The sequence below is a fragment of the Peromyscus eremicus genome, chromosome 7 (assembly GCF_949786415.1).
Source record: "Peromyscus eremicus chromosome 7, PerEre_H2_v1, whole genome shotgun sequence".
Lineage (NCBI taxonomy): Eukaryota > Metazoa > Chordata > Mammalia > Rodentia > Cricetidae > Peromyscus > Peromyscus eremicus.
In genome coordinates this window covers 61,972,421-61,990,259 of record NC_081422.1, presented here as the reverse complement: position 1 = coordinate 61,990,259, position 17,839 = coordinate 61,972,421, and the positions used below count along the sequence as shown (strand labels likewise).

Below are 17,839 nucleotides of genomic sequence, written 5' to 3'. Positions count from 1 at the left end.
TACCTTTCTCTTTTCTGCTTATCATGTACTGTGTAACAAAATCAATAATGAAGTAAAAGGAGAAATAGCTTTGCTTAACATTTCAGGGGTGATAGAGTCACAGTGTCTATAAATATTTATTATATTTTCCTGAAAAGATACCTTTTTCTTTTTGACATTCAGACTTGCTCACTGAGAGATTCTTCACTGTAGTGAGGTTAGAGGCTCCAGAGAGGGGCTGAAACCTTTTCCCTACAGTAAGCTTTTTAGATGATGATGATGTTTGCTTGTTTGTTTGTTTTGAGACAAGGTCTCAAACTCTCTTTTTATGTGAGGATGACCTTGAACTGACACTCCTCCTTTTGCCTTCTGAGTGTGGGTGGTGTTAGAGAAAGCACCCCCACAGCCTATTTGTGCAGTTTCTGGAGACTGAACAGGCTTCTTGCATGTTAGCTATTACTCTACCAACTGATACACATCCCCAGCCTGAACCAAGAAAATTTTCAAAATGACAATAAACTCTGACAAGATTGAAATCTACTATAACAATGGAGGAGACTGAGCCCTTGTGGGTCAGAGCCCTTGGCCATCACTACTGAAGGACCTAGATTTCAAGGATGCAGTCTCCTGAGGACTCCATAGCAACCGATGGGAGTCAGCATATAAACATTGATGGAGTGTTTTCATCTGTTGGTGGTACTTTAACAGAATATTCACAACTGGGTAGCTTGTGAGCAGAAAGCATTTCCCACAGTTCCAGAGGCTGGAAGTCAGAGATCAGGGGCCAATGAGTTCAGTGCCTATTGAGGGCTGCACCCCCTTCCCAGGATGGTGCCTAGTTTCTGGGTCCTCCTTTACAAACCCTATGTTCTTAAATGGCAGAGAAAGGGAAGAGACAAACTTGTTTCCTCAAGCCTTTGAAAAATCCATCCATGAGGAGTTTGCCCTTGTAATTTAATCATCTCCTTAGTCCTCTTGTCCCTTACTATTCAATCCAGGATCAAATTTCAACATGAATTTGGGAGGGGACACAATACTCAGACCATGGCAGGGCGTGTACACAATGAGTTCTTATTCTTCTTTAGGTCAAGATGCCTTCTGTAGTGCTAATGATTATCCATCTTTATTCACACTTGATAGCTTTATAGCATGGCCTTTAAAAATAACCCACTCTCTGCATAGGATTGTAATGGTAATGGAGAACTCACCTGGGTAGCTATGGTGTGGCCACTGGACCACACTAATAGGATGGCCTCACAGTCTCTGTAAGTTCTCATTAGATGTTTGCGTGCAAATTTACCACCACAGCTTTCCAAACAAGGACAGCAGCTCTGTTTGGGTCTTCCATTGTTATAAACAAATAATTTCTCGAGGATGTAGTCTTATGCTTTGGAACCTGTGCCACTTGTGGGCTGTGGTTGAAGCTGGATGACTTTTACGAGCTTGAACTGGAGGCTGTGTCCATTACGTCAGAATCTTACCCACTTGGGTCTTCCCTGGGAAGGTCAGCACTGTCCTAGATTCATCTTGGGATCCTTCAGGAGCCTGAAGGACTCCCAGCCACATAGACATATAGAACTGAGCCTTCATTCTTGAGTCCTATAGACTTCAGAGGGACTTTGGTGATGGGAGCAACTGACGCTCTTATTCTGGACTGTGGTTTCTTCCTGCACTTACATTGCAGCTCACAGAGGGCAAGTCTGTTCTCTGGATTGCAGTGTCTGGCACTAAGGGCTCTGTGCAGGGTGTGTATGCTGTGAGGGTTGAAGCCCTTGGGATGCAAGAGCAGCCTTTCTCCATCTTCCTCATTCCCCTGGAGCTGTCAGCTTCTCCCCTCTCTGTTGCTGTCACCATAGCAACGGACTCTCAGTCTTCCTTCCAGGGCTCTAGATACTCACACCTGAAATTTGAGGAGGTTGTGCTGAATCTAGTGGGCCATTCTGTAGAGCTAATTTCTTTCCTGCCCCTTTCTAGAGACGTGGGTTTCATCTTCTAAGGAAGCCATGCGTAGTCAAGAAACAAATACGGAAAGTGGGCTTCTGCTGTCATTGACTTTTATTTATTTTAATTCCTGAAAAAATTCGGTACCGTAGCAAATTCTAACATTCCCCCTCAAAAGAATTCTATCACTTCAGAAAAATGCTCTTGTAGGATGCTTACAGGCACATATGTCAGAGAAACCTCTTGTTTCCTTCATCCTAGGCTGATGGACATTTTCATTGTGACATACAATTTTGTTGTTAGTAGCAGTGTGATAAGTTCCCACAGACTCACTGATTCAGAAGATAGAAATGTCTTTCCCCACAGTTGAGGAAGCTGTTGTTCTAAAAGGATGGTGCCAGTCGGAATGACGACTTCTAAGGTCTGTGAGGGAAGCGTGTGACCCAGCCTTCTCTTGTTAGCTTATGCTTGTCCATCTTCTCTCTGTGTCTTTATATCTTTCTTGTTTCCAAATTCTACCCTTCATAAGAACACCAGTGATTTTGGATTAGGGCTGACCCTGTGTTAGTCTTTTGTTTTGCTGTTTTGATAAGAAATATATGAGGTAGATTTGAAGATGCAGCTCACTTGATCGAGTACTTGCCTGGCATGCGCAAAGCACTTGGTTAGTGGCGCATGCCTGTGTTTCGAGCACCTGAGAAGCGCAGAGGAAAGGATCAGAACTTCAGGGTCATTCTTGGTTACATAGTGAATTTGAGCCAGTCTGGGATATGTGAGCCTGTCCCTACCTCCTCCCAGAAAAATCCTTAAGTGATTAACTTCAAAGGTGAAAAGGTTTCTTTTGGCTGATGGTTATTTTAGTCATGGTCATTTGATCCTGTTGCTTTACACATCATGTCATGAGCTCATGGCAGAGGAGGCTGCTCACCTCATGGTGACAGGGAAGCAAAGAGGGACAGGAAGGGGTAGGACTCCAAAGAGCTCCTTCAGGGGCACTCCCCCAGGGACCTAACTTTGTTTTATTGGACCCCACCTCCTAAACATTCCACCATCTCCCAGTGTCGCTGTACACTGGGAACTCATCCTTCAGTGTGTGGGTCTTTGCGAGACGTTCAAGGTGTATCTGTAACAAACCACAGTGCATGATTTTAACAACCTAACTGTCTCTGCAAAGACGGTCATAGGACAAGCTGGTCTGCTGGGATGGCCACATAGGAGGCTGTGTGTGTATGTGTCTGGGCCTTAACTATGCCATGGAAGGTTCATCATTTCTTGTCATCTCCCATATGCCTTTTTTTTTCCATTTATTTGTTTGTTTGCCTGTTTATTTTTTAACAGTTTTACATAGATACAATCACACACACTGACAACTCTCACCTCAGGTCTACCTACCACCCCCATCCACCTGTCTCCCTCACCCGCTTTGAATCTCTCACAATCATTTCTATCCGTTTTGTTTTGGGACCGACTAACCAAGGACCATCTGTGTGACATGCTTTGGAGCTATCCATGTGAGGTTGGTGAGCTCAGTCCATACACAACTAAAGACAGTGAGTCCCCTTCTTCCAGAACCCGTTGATAGCCAGAAGTTTAGAGATACAGGGTAGGGCTCCACGAGCCCCTCCCCACTCTGACTGATTGTTGGTGTGGACCTGATCTTGGGTGTGCCCAGTGAAGGTAACAATAGTTGTTGGAAGTTTATGATGGCATTGGTTGTATGGAGTCTAGAGGAGGGGATATTTTTCAGCCATTCACCCTGTCTTCTAGCTTACATACTCCCTCTGTCCTCTTCTACAATGTTCCCTGAGCCTTAGAGGGGGTGGCAGAGGTGTCTTGTTTAGAGCCTCTAACCATTACTTACTCTCTGAATCATGGGCAGTCTTGAGTCTTGGTATTCACCATTGTTCATTGCAAGGAGGGGCCTCTGATTAAAGCTTTCCCTTGTTTGTTCTTTAAAGTCTCACTTATTTTTCTTTAATGTGTATGGGTGTCTTGCTTGCATGCATGTCTGGGCACCACATGTGTGCCTGGTACCCACGGAGGCCAGAAGAGGGTATCAGATCCCCCAAAACTGGAGCTACAGATGGTTGTTAGCCTTCGTGTGTATGTTGGGAATTGAACTCAGGTCCTTTTGAAACCTCTCCAGCCCTCCCTTGCTTTTTGATGAAGTAAAATTGACACATAGAGACTTAACCATGATTGGCTTTTGTTATTCTTAATGTAAATCTTGTTGGTAATCCACTGACAGATTGAACAAGATTTTTGATCTGGCTTCATTTTGTGAAGACCAGGATAAATGGCACCCCATCAGCCCTTTTGTGTAGTTAAGATCCTCATTATAGCTGGAAGGGTCTGGTGGGCAGTTCTCAAAACCTGGGCTTACAGAGGTCAGAGTATTGATGCTTGCTAGTCATGTCCACCCAGGTTTTTGTAGGGAAAACTGGTTCAGTCCCTTCTTCTGTCATCTCTACAGTTTGCAATATATTTTAAAATTTATGTTAAGCATCTATCTTCTCTCTGCTTCTTGTGTAAATCTGGTTTGTGGACCACACCAGATGTGTTTTCTCCTATTCATTTCTTTGCTGATTCTCTCTCTTGTTCTGGTCTCTTACAGCCCAAGCCTTGGAAGGTAGGATCGTTCTGCAGTGTAGATTGAACTATAAAACCCAGATTGATTTTTGGCTGCCCAGTTGCTAATACATATTCATTTAGCTATCCTGTAACTCAAAGCACAAACCGATGTTCCCTGTACATTTGCTTCTGTTTTTCTCTTGTGGTCTTAGTCTCTTTTGAGCGTCTCTGAAGAAATGTTGATGTGGAGAAAAAAAAAAGAAAAATATTTAGATATTTAGCTTACAAAAAATCTGAAATTAAAAACATAAGAGATTTAAAATGGAAGAGTCTACTATAGCCTTGTTTATGAGTGTTAAAACCTGAGTATAGCCAGTGTATACACACACACACACACACACACACACACACAATGCAGCATGGTACATTATAGGTTTCTTATTGCAATATTATGTATATATTAAAATATTATTTCTACAGAGTTTCTAATACTGTGGAAAATGATTATTATGGAGTTAGAGCTCCATAGACAAAATTATATAGAATGCATTGTCTTAGGTATATAAAAATAGACAAAACCCAGAGGGGATGCGTCAAAATGTCAGCATTGTCTATCTGTAGTTGGAGTGGGGCTAGACACAGAAGTCTGGATTCAGGCAGACCTGGGTGTAAGCCTTCTGTGTTTACCTTTTTATAAAGCATTCCCCTTTATTAAGCCTGCTTTACCCAGGATAAATCGGACTTCACTTACTGAATTATCAGACAAGTGTGTGACACTCAGTAATTCACTGAGTGCTAGTTCAATTATTAATAACAGTGTTAATAATACATATCTCTCCCATTTTACTGCTTTCTTAACACAAGCACTTAGTTTCTGCATGTTTCCTTCTATTTAGAAAGTATACGTTTGATGAACTTACAAATCCACTACATTTTATTTGGCCTACTTAGGCAAAGTCTCAACCCCTTAGCAATTGTGTGTTGGAGTCTGTGTGCTTGACCCATAAAAAGGGTTAAGAATCACTTCCAGGTATATAGTCCAATGTAAGTTCCCTGCTATTATTTACAATGTTTTAATCTATGCATTTATTAGTGTTTTTACAATATGGAAATGGGGAAATTATGACAGATTTACATATCTTGGTTATCAACCTGAGTGGAGTCAGAAATACGAGAATATTAACCATACCTCTGGGTGTGTCTGTGGTGAAGGTTCCAGAGGATATAGAACATAAGGGCTTTGACTTAATCCATGGATGGATTGAAAAGTAGCAGGGTGGGGTCTTGGTTAGAGTAAATGGGTTGCTAGAGGTGTCTTTGAATGGCAAATGGTGGCTCTGGCCTGGTCTTTCCCGTTACTATTCTCTGCTTCTTGGCTCCCCTGAGATGAGCAGCCCCTGAAGGACAGTTACAGGAAGCGTCTGCTGCCGTGATATTCTGCCTTGCTGCAAGCACAGGGCAGTGGATGCAGCTGTAACCTCTGAAATGAAACCTTGTTTGTTTTCCCAGGCATGTGCCATGGTGAGGAAAAGACTAGCCGAGTAGCCTATGGAGATCTCTATGCAATGGTTCCCAAGTCTGAGATGGGGGACATTTTAAACTATGTACATTTTTACTGGAGCATTCCCAAGTTTAAGTATAAATGGTGTGGTCCTGGAGGAAGGGCCAGAAAATAAAACGAAACATTTGAGAAGTCCAGTCCAGTCCAAGAATGCTGGATGGGTCACATGACAAGTCTACCGATAGACTTTGAGTCTGTGGGAATGAAATGGTTAATCACGATATAGGCTATTTTCTCATTGCTGTAGTGAAAGCCACTAAAGGAAGGGAGGGTTTGTCTTGGCTCACAGTGTGAGTACATCATGGCAACGACAGCATCTGATCAAGCCGAAGGCGGCAGGTCACTTTGCCTTTGCAGCCAAGAAACAGAGAGACCTCAACTCACTTTCCCTTCTTTATTCAGCCTGGAACCCCAGACCATGGAATGCTGCCACCACTCTTTAGGGTAGGTCTTCCCCTCCTCAGTTAATAAGTCAATCTCGATTCCCTCACAAACATGCCCGAAGCGATTCCAGGAGATGCTAGATCCTGTCAGTACTATCCACCACAGTCACATTCCTAGATTTGTTTCAGCTCTTCACATACACACCAGATTTTCATATCAAGTCTCCAACAGAAATGCCCTTCTGATATGTGGTTAATAGATTAACATAGATAAATGGCAAGAATATGTCTTTAATTTTCTTTCCTTTACTCCTCAGAATTCTTTCTTGCGAAAGCCACGCCCTATTGCCTTTGTGAGTGATGTGTGGTTTGCAGCCTTTCATTGAAAGGGGCCAGAGCTGGGAAGTGGGAGGTTCCTTCCGTTTTATTATGTGAAATTACACATGATCATGTCCGTGTGCACCATCACTTTACATTTGAAATCAGGCTGCAGCAGGTAGCATTCAGTAGGGACCACACCAGCTTGGCATCTCATTAAATACCAGCATGAGGAAGATCACTTGGGGGGGAATTGTGTGCAGTTCTTTACTATATTCCCCCCATGATGAAGCTAGAAAATACCGACCTTTCCCCCCAGATCTCGTAGAACAGAGCCTCGTGTATTCCAGGTAAAGACTAGTGTGTGGGCTCTAGTCCTCACAACGATGTGTGCTGTGAAGACAAAACTGTCTGCCTCAGCAGCAGCATGTAGCATCTACTGTCCTGAGACTTCATCAGGTTGTCATGAAGGGTCCAGAAACACCAAGTGATGGGGAGAGGTAATGTCTGGGTCACCAAGTGCATGCTAAGTAACTCACCGCTCTCCTGGTTTTGACCTTCAGAATGCTTTCCTTCTATTTTTTTTTCTTCGATGTGACCTTTTATTTTTTTTTTATTTATTTTTTCATCATACTTTCTTCTGAAAACAGCCTGTTGTCAACAATCTGAAGAAGTTAAGGTGTAAAAGGATTCAAAATGAGAGTTCAGTGGAGAGCCAGTTTCTTTCTTTGGCTTTTGCTGAGGCAGAAAACATCAGGTGGACCAAAAGGTGGATCCTAGAGGATTGGGAGGGGCAGATGATTTATTCTGCTGTCTTGAACATCAAAGCTGAGTAGTAAGGTTCCTGGAAGCCCACGAGCATTCTTAGTGGTCTGACAGAAAATGACAGGACATTCCTCACACAGCCTAGGAATTCACTTATCTCTCCAGATCCTCTGTATGTATCCTAGAAAGGGAGAATGGGGGGGGAGGGGGGATCTCTGTCACTTTCTAGCCTGTCAACACATCCAACAATGACATATTCCAGAGTGCCATGAGGCTGTTCCATACAAAGGGTCATCATGTGAGGAGCCTGTTAGCTTCTTTGGTAACTCAGCCCAGGAGTATCACAGCTGAAGCAAGAGTTACAGAAGAGAGCTGACGAGGAGATTGAACTGCCCTCACTGTGGCAGTGGAAAGAGTAGTCAGTACCAGCAAAGCTGGATTCTGGGTTGGAAGGGTATCAGGATCTGGACAAGAGAATGGTACGTTTCAGGAACACACACTAAAATACCTAGACAGTTGTTCAGGAATTAAACACATACCCATGCTGTCAGAGTGGGAATCTCTGGGTGGATGAGGCTGGCATCTCAGTAGTTTGATTTGCTTGTTTCTAACATTGCGTTCTCGTTGCCACAATAAAATGCTTAAAAAGAAGCAACTTAGGACAGGCTCGCTTGGGCTCACAGTTTGAGGGTATAGGCCGTCATGGTGTGGAGGGTATGGTGGCAAGAGTCTGAGGCAGCTAACCCATTGTACCCTCACTCAGGATCCAGACAGACGAACGCTGGTACTCGGCTCACTTTCTCTTTTTATTCATTCCGGGAGCCCAGCCCGTGGAACGGTGCCATTCACATTTAGCGTGGCTCTCCCACTTCATTTAAAATAACATAGAGATTCCCTCTCTGATATGGCCAGAGGTTTGTCTCCCGTCTGACTGACAGTCAGTATTGAGCATTGCACACCTACTTTTCAAAGTCCTACATGCATTAAAATCATCTCCCAGGGGAGGATAGTGTTACACGTATCTAAGCATCTGTTTCTTTCTCGCTTCCTCCCCACAGCAGGATCTTCCAGCGGTTCCCTGCTCCAGAGTCCTATACTTCTCTGTAGCTCACTAATGCATCTCTCTGCAGAGTCTCCTCATAATTAGACATCATCTTTAATAAAGGGCAGCTCTCAGCTCCTTTGCCTGAAAGTCCAAAGTGTGTGTGCATCCTGAAACACTGATGGAGGCAGGTACATATGCGTGCTATTAAAGTTGAGTAGAGCTGGGCACTGTCAACCTTCACGATGGACCCCCAAGTGCCAGTGCCAAGCATATATTGGAGCATGTGGAGGGTATATTGGAGGAATCCTTGGAAGGCTGCAGACATACTACATGATAGCTCTCTCTGCTCACCTGGTGGTTTTATTGGGAAAGTCTCTTGACTTCAAGGTGATAGTTTCTTCACCCAGAAGTGGTAAAATGTATAAACATCTTTTCCCATCGCTCTGTATTCCACACTGTAGAGCAGTGGTTCTCAACCTTCCTAATGCTGCGACCCTTTAATATAGTTCCTCCTGTTGTGGTGACCCCCAACTATAAAATTATTTCATTGCTACTTCATAACTAATTTTGCTACAGTTATGAATTGTAATGTGGATATCTGATAATGCGACCCACAGGTTGAAAACTGCTAATCTGAGCCATCTTTAGTTCTCTTACTGAGATAGAAAGACCACCTTTCCTCTACTCCTGCATTAAAGTCAACATGGAGCCCTTCTCCATGGCAAGTGTTACCAGGAACAGTATACCTGTTCCTTATCCTCCCTCAAGAACCTGTCCATGAATGTTGACTTGTGTGGCTTTGTTCTTTCTTAAGGTTTTTGTTTTGTTTTCTTTAAGTTCATTTTGTGAGCCATGAGGTTGAGGTTCTGTGGTCCTTGACATGGGTTTTGGGAGTGTAGCCATAGTTTGGTCTGATGGATGTTGGCACCCTGTTTATCCTTAAGCCTTTTGATACTTCTTGCTCAGACTTGAGGCAACTCCACAGATGGGAGTAACATCCAGTGCAAACCTGGATGTTAAAAGCTCAAGGCTGGGAAAGTGACGAGGCCTAGTAAGCAAGCTACTGCTTCTGTTTACCGGGTGGGCATGATACGTCTATCAGATTGCCTCTGTAGGTATTTATGTTTATGTCCATACATTAGTGCTGCTGTTAGCTTTAGTCAGAGAAGGCTCTTTTTGCAGTAGGCAGTGATAACCATAGAAACATCTGTTCAATGTTTTGAGAATGACTGTTGGATGCTCAGCCTTAAATGGGACCTCATCCAGGGCTCAGGAGCTTCACAAAAGATGGGGCAGAATGAATGCAAGAGCCAGAGGAAGAGGTGAAATATTTATAGTGTGTCTCCTGGGCATGCCTTGACCTTTGCACTCTTGGACTCACAGCAGGTATGATTACCTGCCCATCTCTGAGGATCCATAGGCAGCTGATGGTTGCTGGGAGAAAGGAGTGATATTTTTCAGTGGTGTAGTCACTGGTTAAGGTACCCATGCTCCTGTAAACAGTCCTAACAGTACTCATGGGACACCAAAATAAGACAAGAAAAGTCTGCCTACATCTTTCCATGGAGCCCATATTAATTTCAGGGATCCTCAGTATCTGCCATGTGTTGAGGTCTTGAGATTCAAAGCTGATTATCTGGACTCAGCCCTTGTTCTCAGAGGCCAAGAGGGGTGATGGTGCTCTGATGATGGACATGTCCCCAAACCCATGTTATAGATGCTTAATGCCAGATTGGGAATGGGCAGGTGTCACAGTGGCAGCCCCATGAGTTATTAGAGCTGCCCCATGGCTGGGATTTTTATTGAACTCCTTGGTCTCATGCTCATTTCACACCTGTTTAGATAGTTAATTATTTCTCCTGGGTTCCTTCACCAATAGTCCTTCTAGTAGAAGTTACTTCTAATTGATGGGCTCAAAGTTGAACAGTGGTCCTGGCCTTTCTGAAAGAAAACCACTAATGGTCTTTTGGGACATTTTCCTATGTCTGGGCTCCCACTGGCTGCAGAGGGGGCATAGTAGGCCGGACACTTTGCTAAATGGATGCTGGGTACTTTGAAAAACCTATTCCTTACTGCTTTGCCTGAGCAGATAATGAAATGGAATTGTCCCATGTGGGACAAAGAGAGAGCCTCTCTATGCAGGCCCAGCCTCCTGGGTCCTCAACAGTCAGGAAGAGTTGAGAAGGAGGGAGACATACTGAGGAGAGCCTGGGTAACTCACAGAAAATGTGACACCTATAGAGGAAGCAAAATGGGACACCTGGCTGCTTACCCACCCCACCACCCCACCACCCTAGAATAAAAGCCAGCAGGCTCCTGGGGAAGGGCTGGCTTGATTTACCTTTCTGGTGGGCCTGCTCTGCTTAGTGTGTTAGAGTCTGACTATTCAGGGCAAGCCCTGTGCAGCTGAGCCCCGAGAGTCCTGGGAGGCAACATTTTACAGCACCTCTGCGTAGCAGAACCCCAGTGCATGGTGAGTTCTTCCTGGGTAAAGAAGCCACCTCTCTACCTTTGTAGAGGTGCAAGTAAGACTGTGGAGAAGTGGAAGCCCTTCCCTTGGCTCTGCTCTGAGAGAGCAGAAGTAGTCACTGGAGCCTAAGCTGTAAGTCCAAATGAAGGCTAGCTTTGTAAAGGGCCATCTGTATGTTGACATTTGGTTAGGAGATGCATGTGGTTATCAGACATGGCTCCAGAACAAGGAGCAAACGTGAAAAGGGGGATGAGTGTCACCATCCATAATTGGATGCAAGGCCATCCCGTGGGTTACAGTCCAGAAAGGATGAGCCCTACTATCCAGTCCTTGCTCTCCTGATGAGGCCAAGTCCCACTGAGTAGAGGTTGTCTGGCCCTCCGGCTTGCCGTTTTACAGGGAGAGGTGCAGAGCTCTCATATTGCTTCCCAAAGGGCATTCCTGGGCAGACTTTACTCATAAGTGCTACTGAGCTGGAGCCAGACATGATACTAGCCCTACCCTATAGAGGGTACTCACTGTCTTTGCCTCTTGAAGAGCTCTTGGATTTGGGAAATCTGAATACCTCTAAGACTTAGGTGTTAAGACTCAGCCTCTCCACAAACACCTAGCTATACATCTCCTTATGAGATCCCAGGATGTATAGGAAAGAGCATGCATAAGGCTGAGTACTGGATCTGTGCAGCGAATGGAGTACTTACCGGAAGGTGCTTGCTGTGTACAGCAGTCTTGTCTGCCTTTGCTCCCTCTTATGGAGTCAAGCATAAACAGTAAGATCAACTTTGCTTCCTCTGTGCTAGCTGAATGCAGTATGATGCTTCCGGTGTTTCTGTGACACCCAAGGCTAATTTTAATAACAAAATTACTCAGCACTATCTGTGTGTCGTTAACACATTTAACTCTCTGGATTCTATGGCAGCCTTACTGATAGATCTGTTTTTCCTCTTGTCTACTATTCTGAGGGGGAGACTAAGGCACAGTGCACTTAAGAATTCTGGGTGGTACAGTTGGCAAGGCAAGGAGGTGTGGAACACCTCTTGGTCCTGACTTGTCAGGCATAAATCCAAGGAATAACTGCTCATCTTGACCGATGCTGGGTGTTTATATTAGAGCTCCCTGGCTAGGGCTGGGCTTGCTTGTCTCTGGTTGGACCAGGATGGTCCTATGTGTACAACAGCTCTCTGGAATTGGAGGGTCATTTTATTTAATGTCTGTATTTCACAGCTGGTTCCAGTGGTTCATCTTCTCTAATGGATGGCATGGAAGGGTTTTTTTTTTTTTTCATTGTGTGTGCTGGTCCAAGTGACCTTTATAATGAAAGCAAAGTATCATCAGAGTGAGAAGATATTATTAAAAGGAAATAAAGGAAATGTCATGAATTTACAATGTGTCCTGTCTTTTAATATATACACAATATTTAAGATCAATATGAGAGCAGACACTCAAACTGGAGTAAAAGGAAACAAAGCTACCTTGGTCGAGCCATAAATAGCTACAGAAACTCATACATGAATTTGGCTGTGGGCTCTCTTGCAGCGAAATCTGAAAAAGGAGCCCAATCAGCCATTCTGTATGGCAAGTGTGCGCTGTTAAGATGGGGTTAGGATACAGGAGTGGAGACAAATGTCAGCTAGAGAAGGAGCATGAATTGTTACCCAGGTTATTGTTTGAGCTGCATCGTTTGCTCAGGAAATTCAACGAGACTGCTCAAAATTCCTCATCTTCAGTTAGCATCTCTAAATTGATAAATGCTTCAATTCTCTTTCCTTGCTGTAGGGTAAAGCATGGCAATTAATGCCAGCAAACGTCCGTTTTGCCAGAATCTTGCTCATTTAAGAGTGGCGTGAGAACTAGCTCATTGCTATGGGGCTTGTCAGGACGAGTAAATCATGTGCACGTTGATTTCAGATCCAGGCATTGGCTATGTGAGCGGTCATCTTGTATGATAATAAAAGCCCAGTCTTTACATGTAAATAATTGTTTAGGACAAAGGGTCTGGGGAGGAGGCTTAGTTGGTAAAGTGCTCGCCATGAAATCATGTGAATTTGACTTCAGATCTCTCCACCCATGCAAAAAGCCCGGCGTGGAGGCACACACCCCTCATCCTAGTCCTGTGCAGGCGGGGACAGGATGATCCCTGGCTCACTGGCCAGCCAGTCTAACTGAATTGGTGGGCTCCAGGTCCAGTAGAGAAGCCTTGTCACAAAACGTTTAAGTGAGGAACGATAAAGGAAGATGCCCAAGGTTGTCCTTGACTTCCACACACATAAACACACATGAACACATGAACACATACATACCATGTGCACCCACATGCACACAGTCCTGTAAAGTAAACTGTTAGTCTTGTTCATTTGGGAAAACAGAATCACAGTAAAATAAGGAGCTAGGAGTGAGAAAACCATGCTGGACACTCTTTAGTCCTGGGCCTGTGTGCAGTTGAACAAAAAGGCCCATCTGTTTGAGGAGGGATTTCTTTACCAATCTGTTCCTGGGTAATGATGGTGATGCTCTTTACCTCGGTTGTTCTAGGTGATTGAATAGTTCAGAACATGACCCTCATGACCTCTGCTGTTCCTCATTCTTTTGAGCTTCTGTTCTGTGCTGAAAGAGGAGCCTGAATTCCATGCCTTCCCTCCTGAGGTAGCTAAAAGGAGGAAGCATGAGAAATTGGTGGGGAAAGCTGGCCATGGGTATCAATTTCTTCCTGCTGTCTGAAGGTCAGAAGCAGAGAAGTGACAGAGACAGAAATCCAAGGCACTCCTGGCCTGGGACCGAACCCAGACAGCAGGCTCCCACCCCACTGCCCCGTCTACCAACACCTGCCCACCCTCTCCTCTCCAACATACTGAGAGGCAGCTATGTGGACGGGCCCAGCCAGAATCAAGATGGTATATGGTGAGGGAGGGCACTTAGGTGCCTGGAACTGTCCTTAGGACCATCAGGAGGCAGACCCCATATGTGGATGGCTTCCTGATACCACAGGTGACACACTTTTAGATGGAAGTTTGTCCACATAAGATGGGAACTTCTGCCGGTGCTCGGTCCACTTCCCAGCAAGCCTGCCTAGGAGATATGTTGGTCATCCTTTGAGCCAGCCCTCTTCCCCATCTCACTCCTGACCCTACTACCCCCTTCAGTGCTGGCCCCGCATTCCACTAAACAGTGTTACGGGAGTTGGCAGGGAACTCCAAGCTGTTGGACGCCTTGTCCTCATCTCTCCGCTGGCTCCTGGCTTTTCAGTGTTAACTCTGACATCCCCTTCTCCATCCTTCTTCTACCACTACAAGGACACTTGGAATTCTTTCTCCGGGGTCTAGAAAAGATTAGCCATCCCTTCTTCTTTGCTCCATCTAATGAAAGGCATCCATGGTGATACTGAACCCCATGGCCTTCTCCACTGACTTCTACCCCTGAGCCACGCTGGGACATCTTGGGGGTTCTGGGAAACTCTGTAACACAGCAAAACTGCCCAGTTATCTCTGGAGCTCAGACTGTTAACTGAAAGTGGTCATACTTCCTTAAATATGCCTGCACAAAGAGAGTTGGAAGCAGTTGGCTTTGAGACCTTGATATGATGGTGGAAAGTGTCAGCCATTTCCAACTCCTCTGTCCTGTTGGTAGTCTGGCCACTGCATAGGCTGTCGTTTGGGGCTAATTTTTGACAATCATTGCCACTATTCGTAGAGGAGTAGATGGTGACATTTCTCAATAAGGAATGCTAACACATTATCACACATGACACTCACACCGGTTTTGACATGACTGTGAATGACTTTGTGGTGGGACAGCTGGGCTAAGAATTGAACCTCTTTCCCCCCTGCAGCTAAATAATGGTTGTATGAATCAAGGCTTGTCTCCTTGTGTTTTCTAGACGCTCTGAGCAAAACCCATCAAGTCGTCTATGAAAATGGTGGCACTATCCTTAAAGATCTGTGTCCGCCACTGCAATGTGGTGAAGACCATGCAGTTTGAGCCATCGACAGCCGTATACGATGCCTGTCGAGTCATTCGGGAGCGAGTGCCCGAGGCGCAGACTGGACAAGGTGGGTCATGGTTACTCATTGGTTTCTGAAAATGTGCTTGGATCTCCCTGAACTCTGTAGCTAAAGGGACACACCTAGACACATATAGAACATCTCTGTTTTAAGCCAGGCATGGAGGCTCACTCCTTTAATCCCAGCTCTCTGGAGCCAGAGTCAGGCTGATAGTACTGAGTTAAGGCCAGCCTAATCTACATAGCCAGTTCTAGGCTAGCCTGTACAACCCAATAAGACTCTGTCTCCAGGAGGGACAAATCTGAATTTTAAATGAAATACCTTCTATATTACTTCCTGTCAAGAACAAGACTTTCGTTGTCCATAACCACATTAACATGGACCCTCAGTACTTAATGTGAATATGCCTGTTTTCTTGGCCCTCCTCAGGTGAGCATCCTGCTCTGTAATTTACAAACCATTTTTTGATGTGTCACTACATGGGTTGAATAAAGAGTAACATACTTGCCCGATACATACTGACTCCAAGTAGCCTCAGCCCTGTGTGCAGGGCTTACTGTGCAAGAAGGAGCTTCATGAATTTTTTAACTCAGTTTTTAAAAAGATGTTATTTTTAATTATGTGTGTATATCTGCATATGGGTTTGTGCACGTGTGAGTGGTGACACCTACTGCATCCAGAAGAGGGCACTGTTTATGATAATCAGATTACCGAGTTTTGCTAAACCAGAAATAAAAATTTGCACACAGTCCCTATCTGACTCGTAAGATTTGCTTGTCCAGTCTCGCTGGTACTTTTCAGTTCCTTTGTTATTGTTTTCTGGCACTGTTAGAACTTTTCTTTGGGCTGAATTGATACAAGTTCTGGCCAAGGCCTCTGAAGACTCAAATGATGTTCCTGAGGTGCTGTGGGAACCCTGACCCTTATGAAAGGCTCCAAGGTTCCTTCAGTTACGTCAAGGAAAAGGTGGGCTGGGAAGATGGCTGTCAGTAAACAGCTTGCTGCAGAAGTGTTAGGGTCTGAGTTTGATCCCCCAAACCTTCATAGGCTTGAAATACCATCACTGGTTAAAAAGGAGACAAGAGGGCCCCTGGGGGCCAGCCTCTTGGTCAGCAAACAGGCCAGTGAGAGACCCTGTCTCAGTGAACAAGGGAGATGGCACCCTGAGGGATGACACCAGAAGGGTCATTCACACACTAGGAAGAGAAAAGCCTAGGTGGGAAATGACCGTGCTCCTCTCCTGCCCCCTGGTCTCTTGGACTACCCACATTGGATTAAGATACCTTTATAAAGAATATTGTTTAGTTCTCCAAATATTTTCTTTATTTTGTGGTATTTGGTGACAGAGGCTTCACCCCATCAGAAAGTCCTAAATATTTTGTTCATTTCTTTAAAATTCTGTTTTGTGGCAAGGTCTTCATCATATAGCCCAGCCTGGCCTCCAATTAGTCAGTCTTTCTGCCTCAGTTTCCCTAAGGCTAAGATTACAAAGCATTTGCCACCAATCTTTCAAAACGTGCTCTTTTAAATTCTTTTTATTTTTTTATTTTATTTTATGTATTTTGGAGTTTTGCCTACATGTATGTCTGTGTGAGGGCGCTGGAGTTATAGTTGTGAGCCACCATGTGGGTGCTGGGAATTGAACCCAGGTCCTCCAGAAGAACAGCCAGTGCTCTTAACCGCTGAGCCGTCCCTCCTGCCCCCCCCCCCATAACATGCTCTGTTGCTATGACCCATCTTTCCTGCTTTGCCTCCATGGCTCTGGTCTTAGGTGGTTGCTGCCTCCATTTTTTCATAGCTGTGGGTGCCTGGTTAAATGAGACTTTGACAGCAAGGACCAGAAAACAAAGCCAACTTCGATTAGAAATGCAGACTGTGTTCCTGATGATTCTCTTAGGCTTTAGGCACACCTCCAGCCCACTAGTCCATGTGTATGGACCTTGCAGTGGCCGTTGATTCTGCTGGGAGGCCCCTGCTTCCACGGGGGTGAGTGATGCTATGCTGTTGGTAAGAAGTAGGTCTCTTTGGGGATGGACAGCATTCTCCTCCTTGCCCAGTCAGTGTGCTTGGGCCAGTGGTAGCTTTGTCTTCACTTGACCTCTTTTTCTCTCTCTGTTTTCTTTCCAGCCTCTGACTATGGGCTGTTTCTCTCTGATGAAGACCCCAGGAAAGGGATTTGGTTAGAAGCAGGGCGGACACTGGATTACTACATGCTGCGGAACGGGGTATGTTGTTGGTCCTGTTTTCTTTTTACTTTTTTATCTATTTTTATGTGTATGGATGATTTAATTGCATGTGTGGCTATGTACTACTTCCTTGACTGGTACCTCTGGAGTTCAGAAGATGGTGTTAGATTCCTCTGAAACTGGAGTTACAGACTGTTGTGAGCTGCCATGTGGGTGCTAAGACTCAAACCTGGGTCTTCTGGAAGAGCACTCAGTGCTCTTAACCACTAAGCTGTCTCCTGAGCCCCATCTTTAATTTTTTTAAAATAACATTTCCTTATTGCGTGTCTGTGTATGTGGATGTGTGTGTTTCATGGCATGCATGAAGATGCCAGAAAACAACTTTCAAGAGTTGGTTCTCACTTTCTATAATGTGGACCCAAGAACTAAACAATCTTGGTGCCAGGCACCTTTACCCACTGGTCCACCTTGCTGGTCCACTGGTTCTCTTTTCTCATTGCTTCACTGCTGGGAAATCAACTATGGAAACCCACTGTGGCTGTGTTCTAATCTAAGAGCACCTTATTAACAATTCCCATGCCATGAACCTGCAAGGCTGTCCAGGTGGTGAAAAGAAGCTAAC

The 17,839-nt window shown here is 44.8% G+C and overlaps 1 protein-coding gene across 1 annotated transcript in view; it reads left to right on the top strand.

Moving 5' to 3' along the window:
- The window catches only part of Tln2 (talin 2), a 432,507-nt gene that overhangs the window by 238,852 nt on the left and 175,816 nt on the right, over nucleotides 1–17,839 (top strand). The window contains 2 exon segments of the mRNA XM_059268180.1: nucleotides 14,908–15,079; nucleotides 17,159–17,256. Of these exon segments, the coding sequence (XP_059124163.1) occupies nucleotides 14,938–15,079; nucleotides 17,159–17,256 (240 nt within the window). The 5' untranslated portion in view covers nucleotides 14,908–14,937.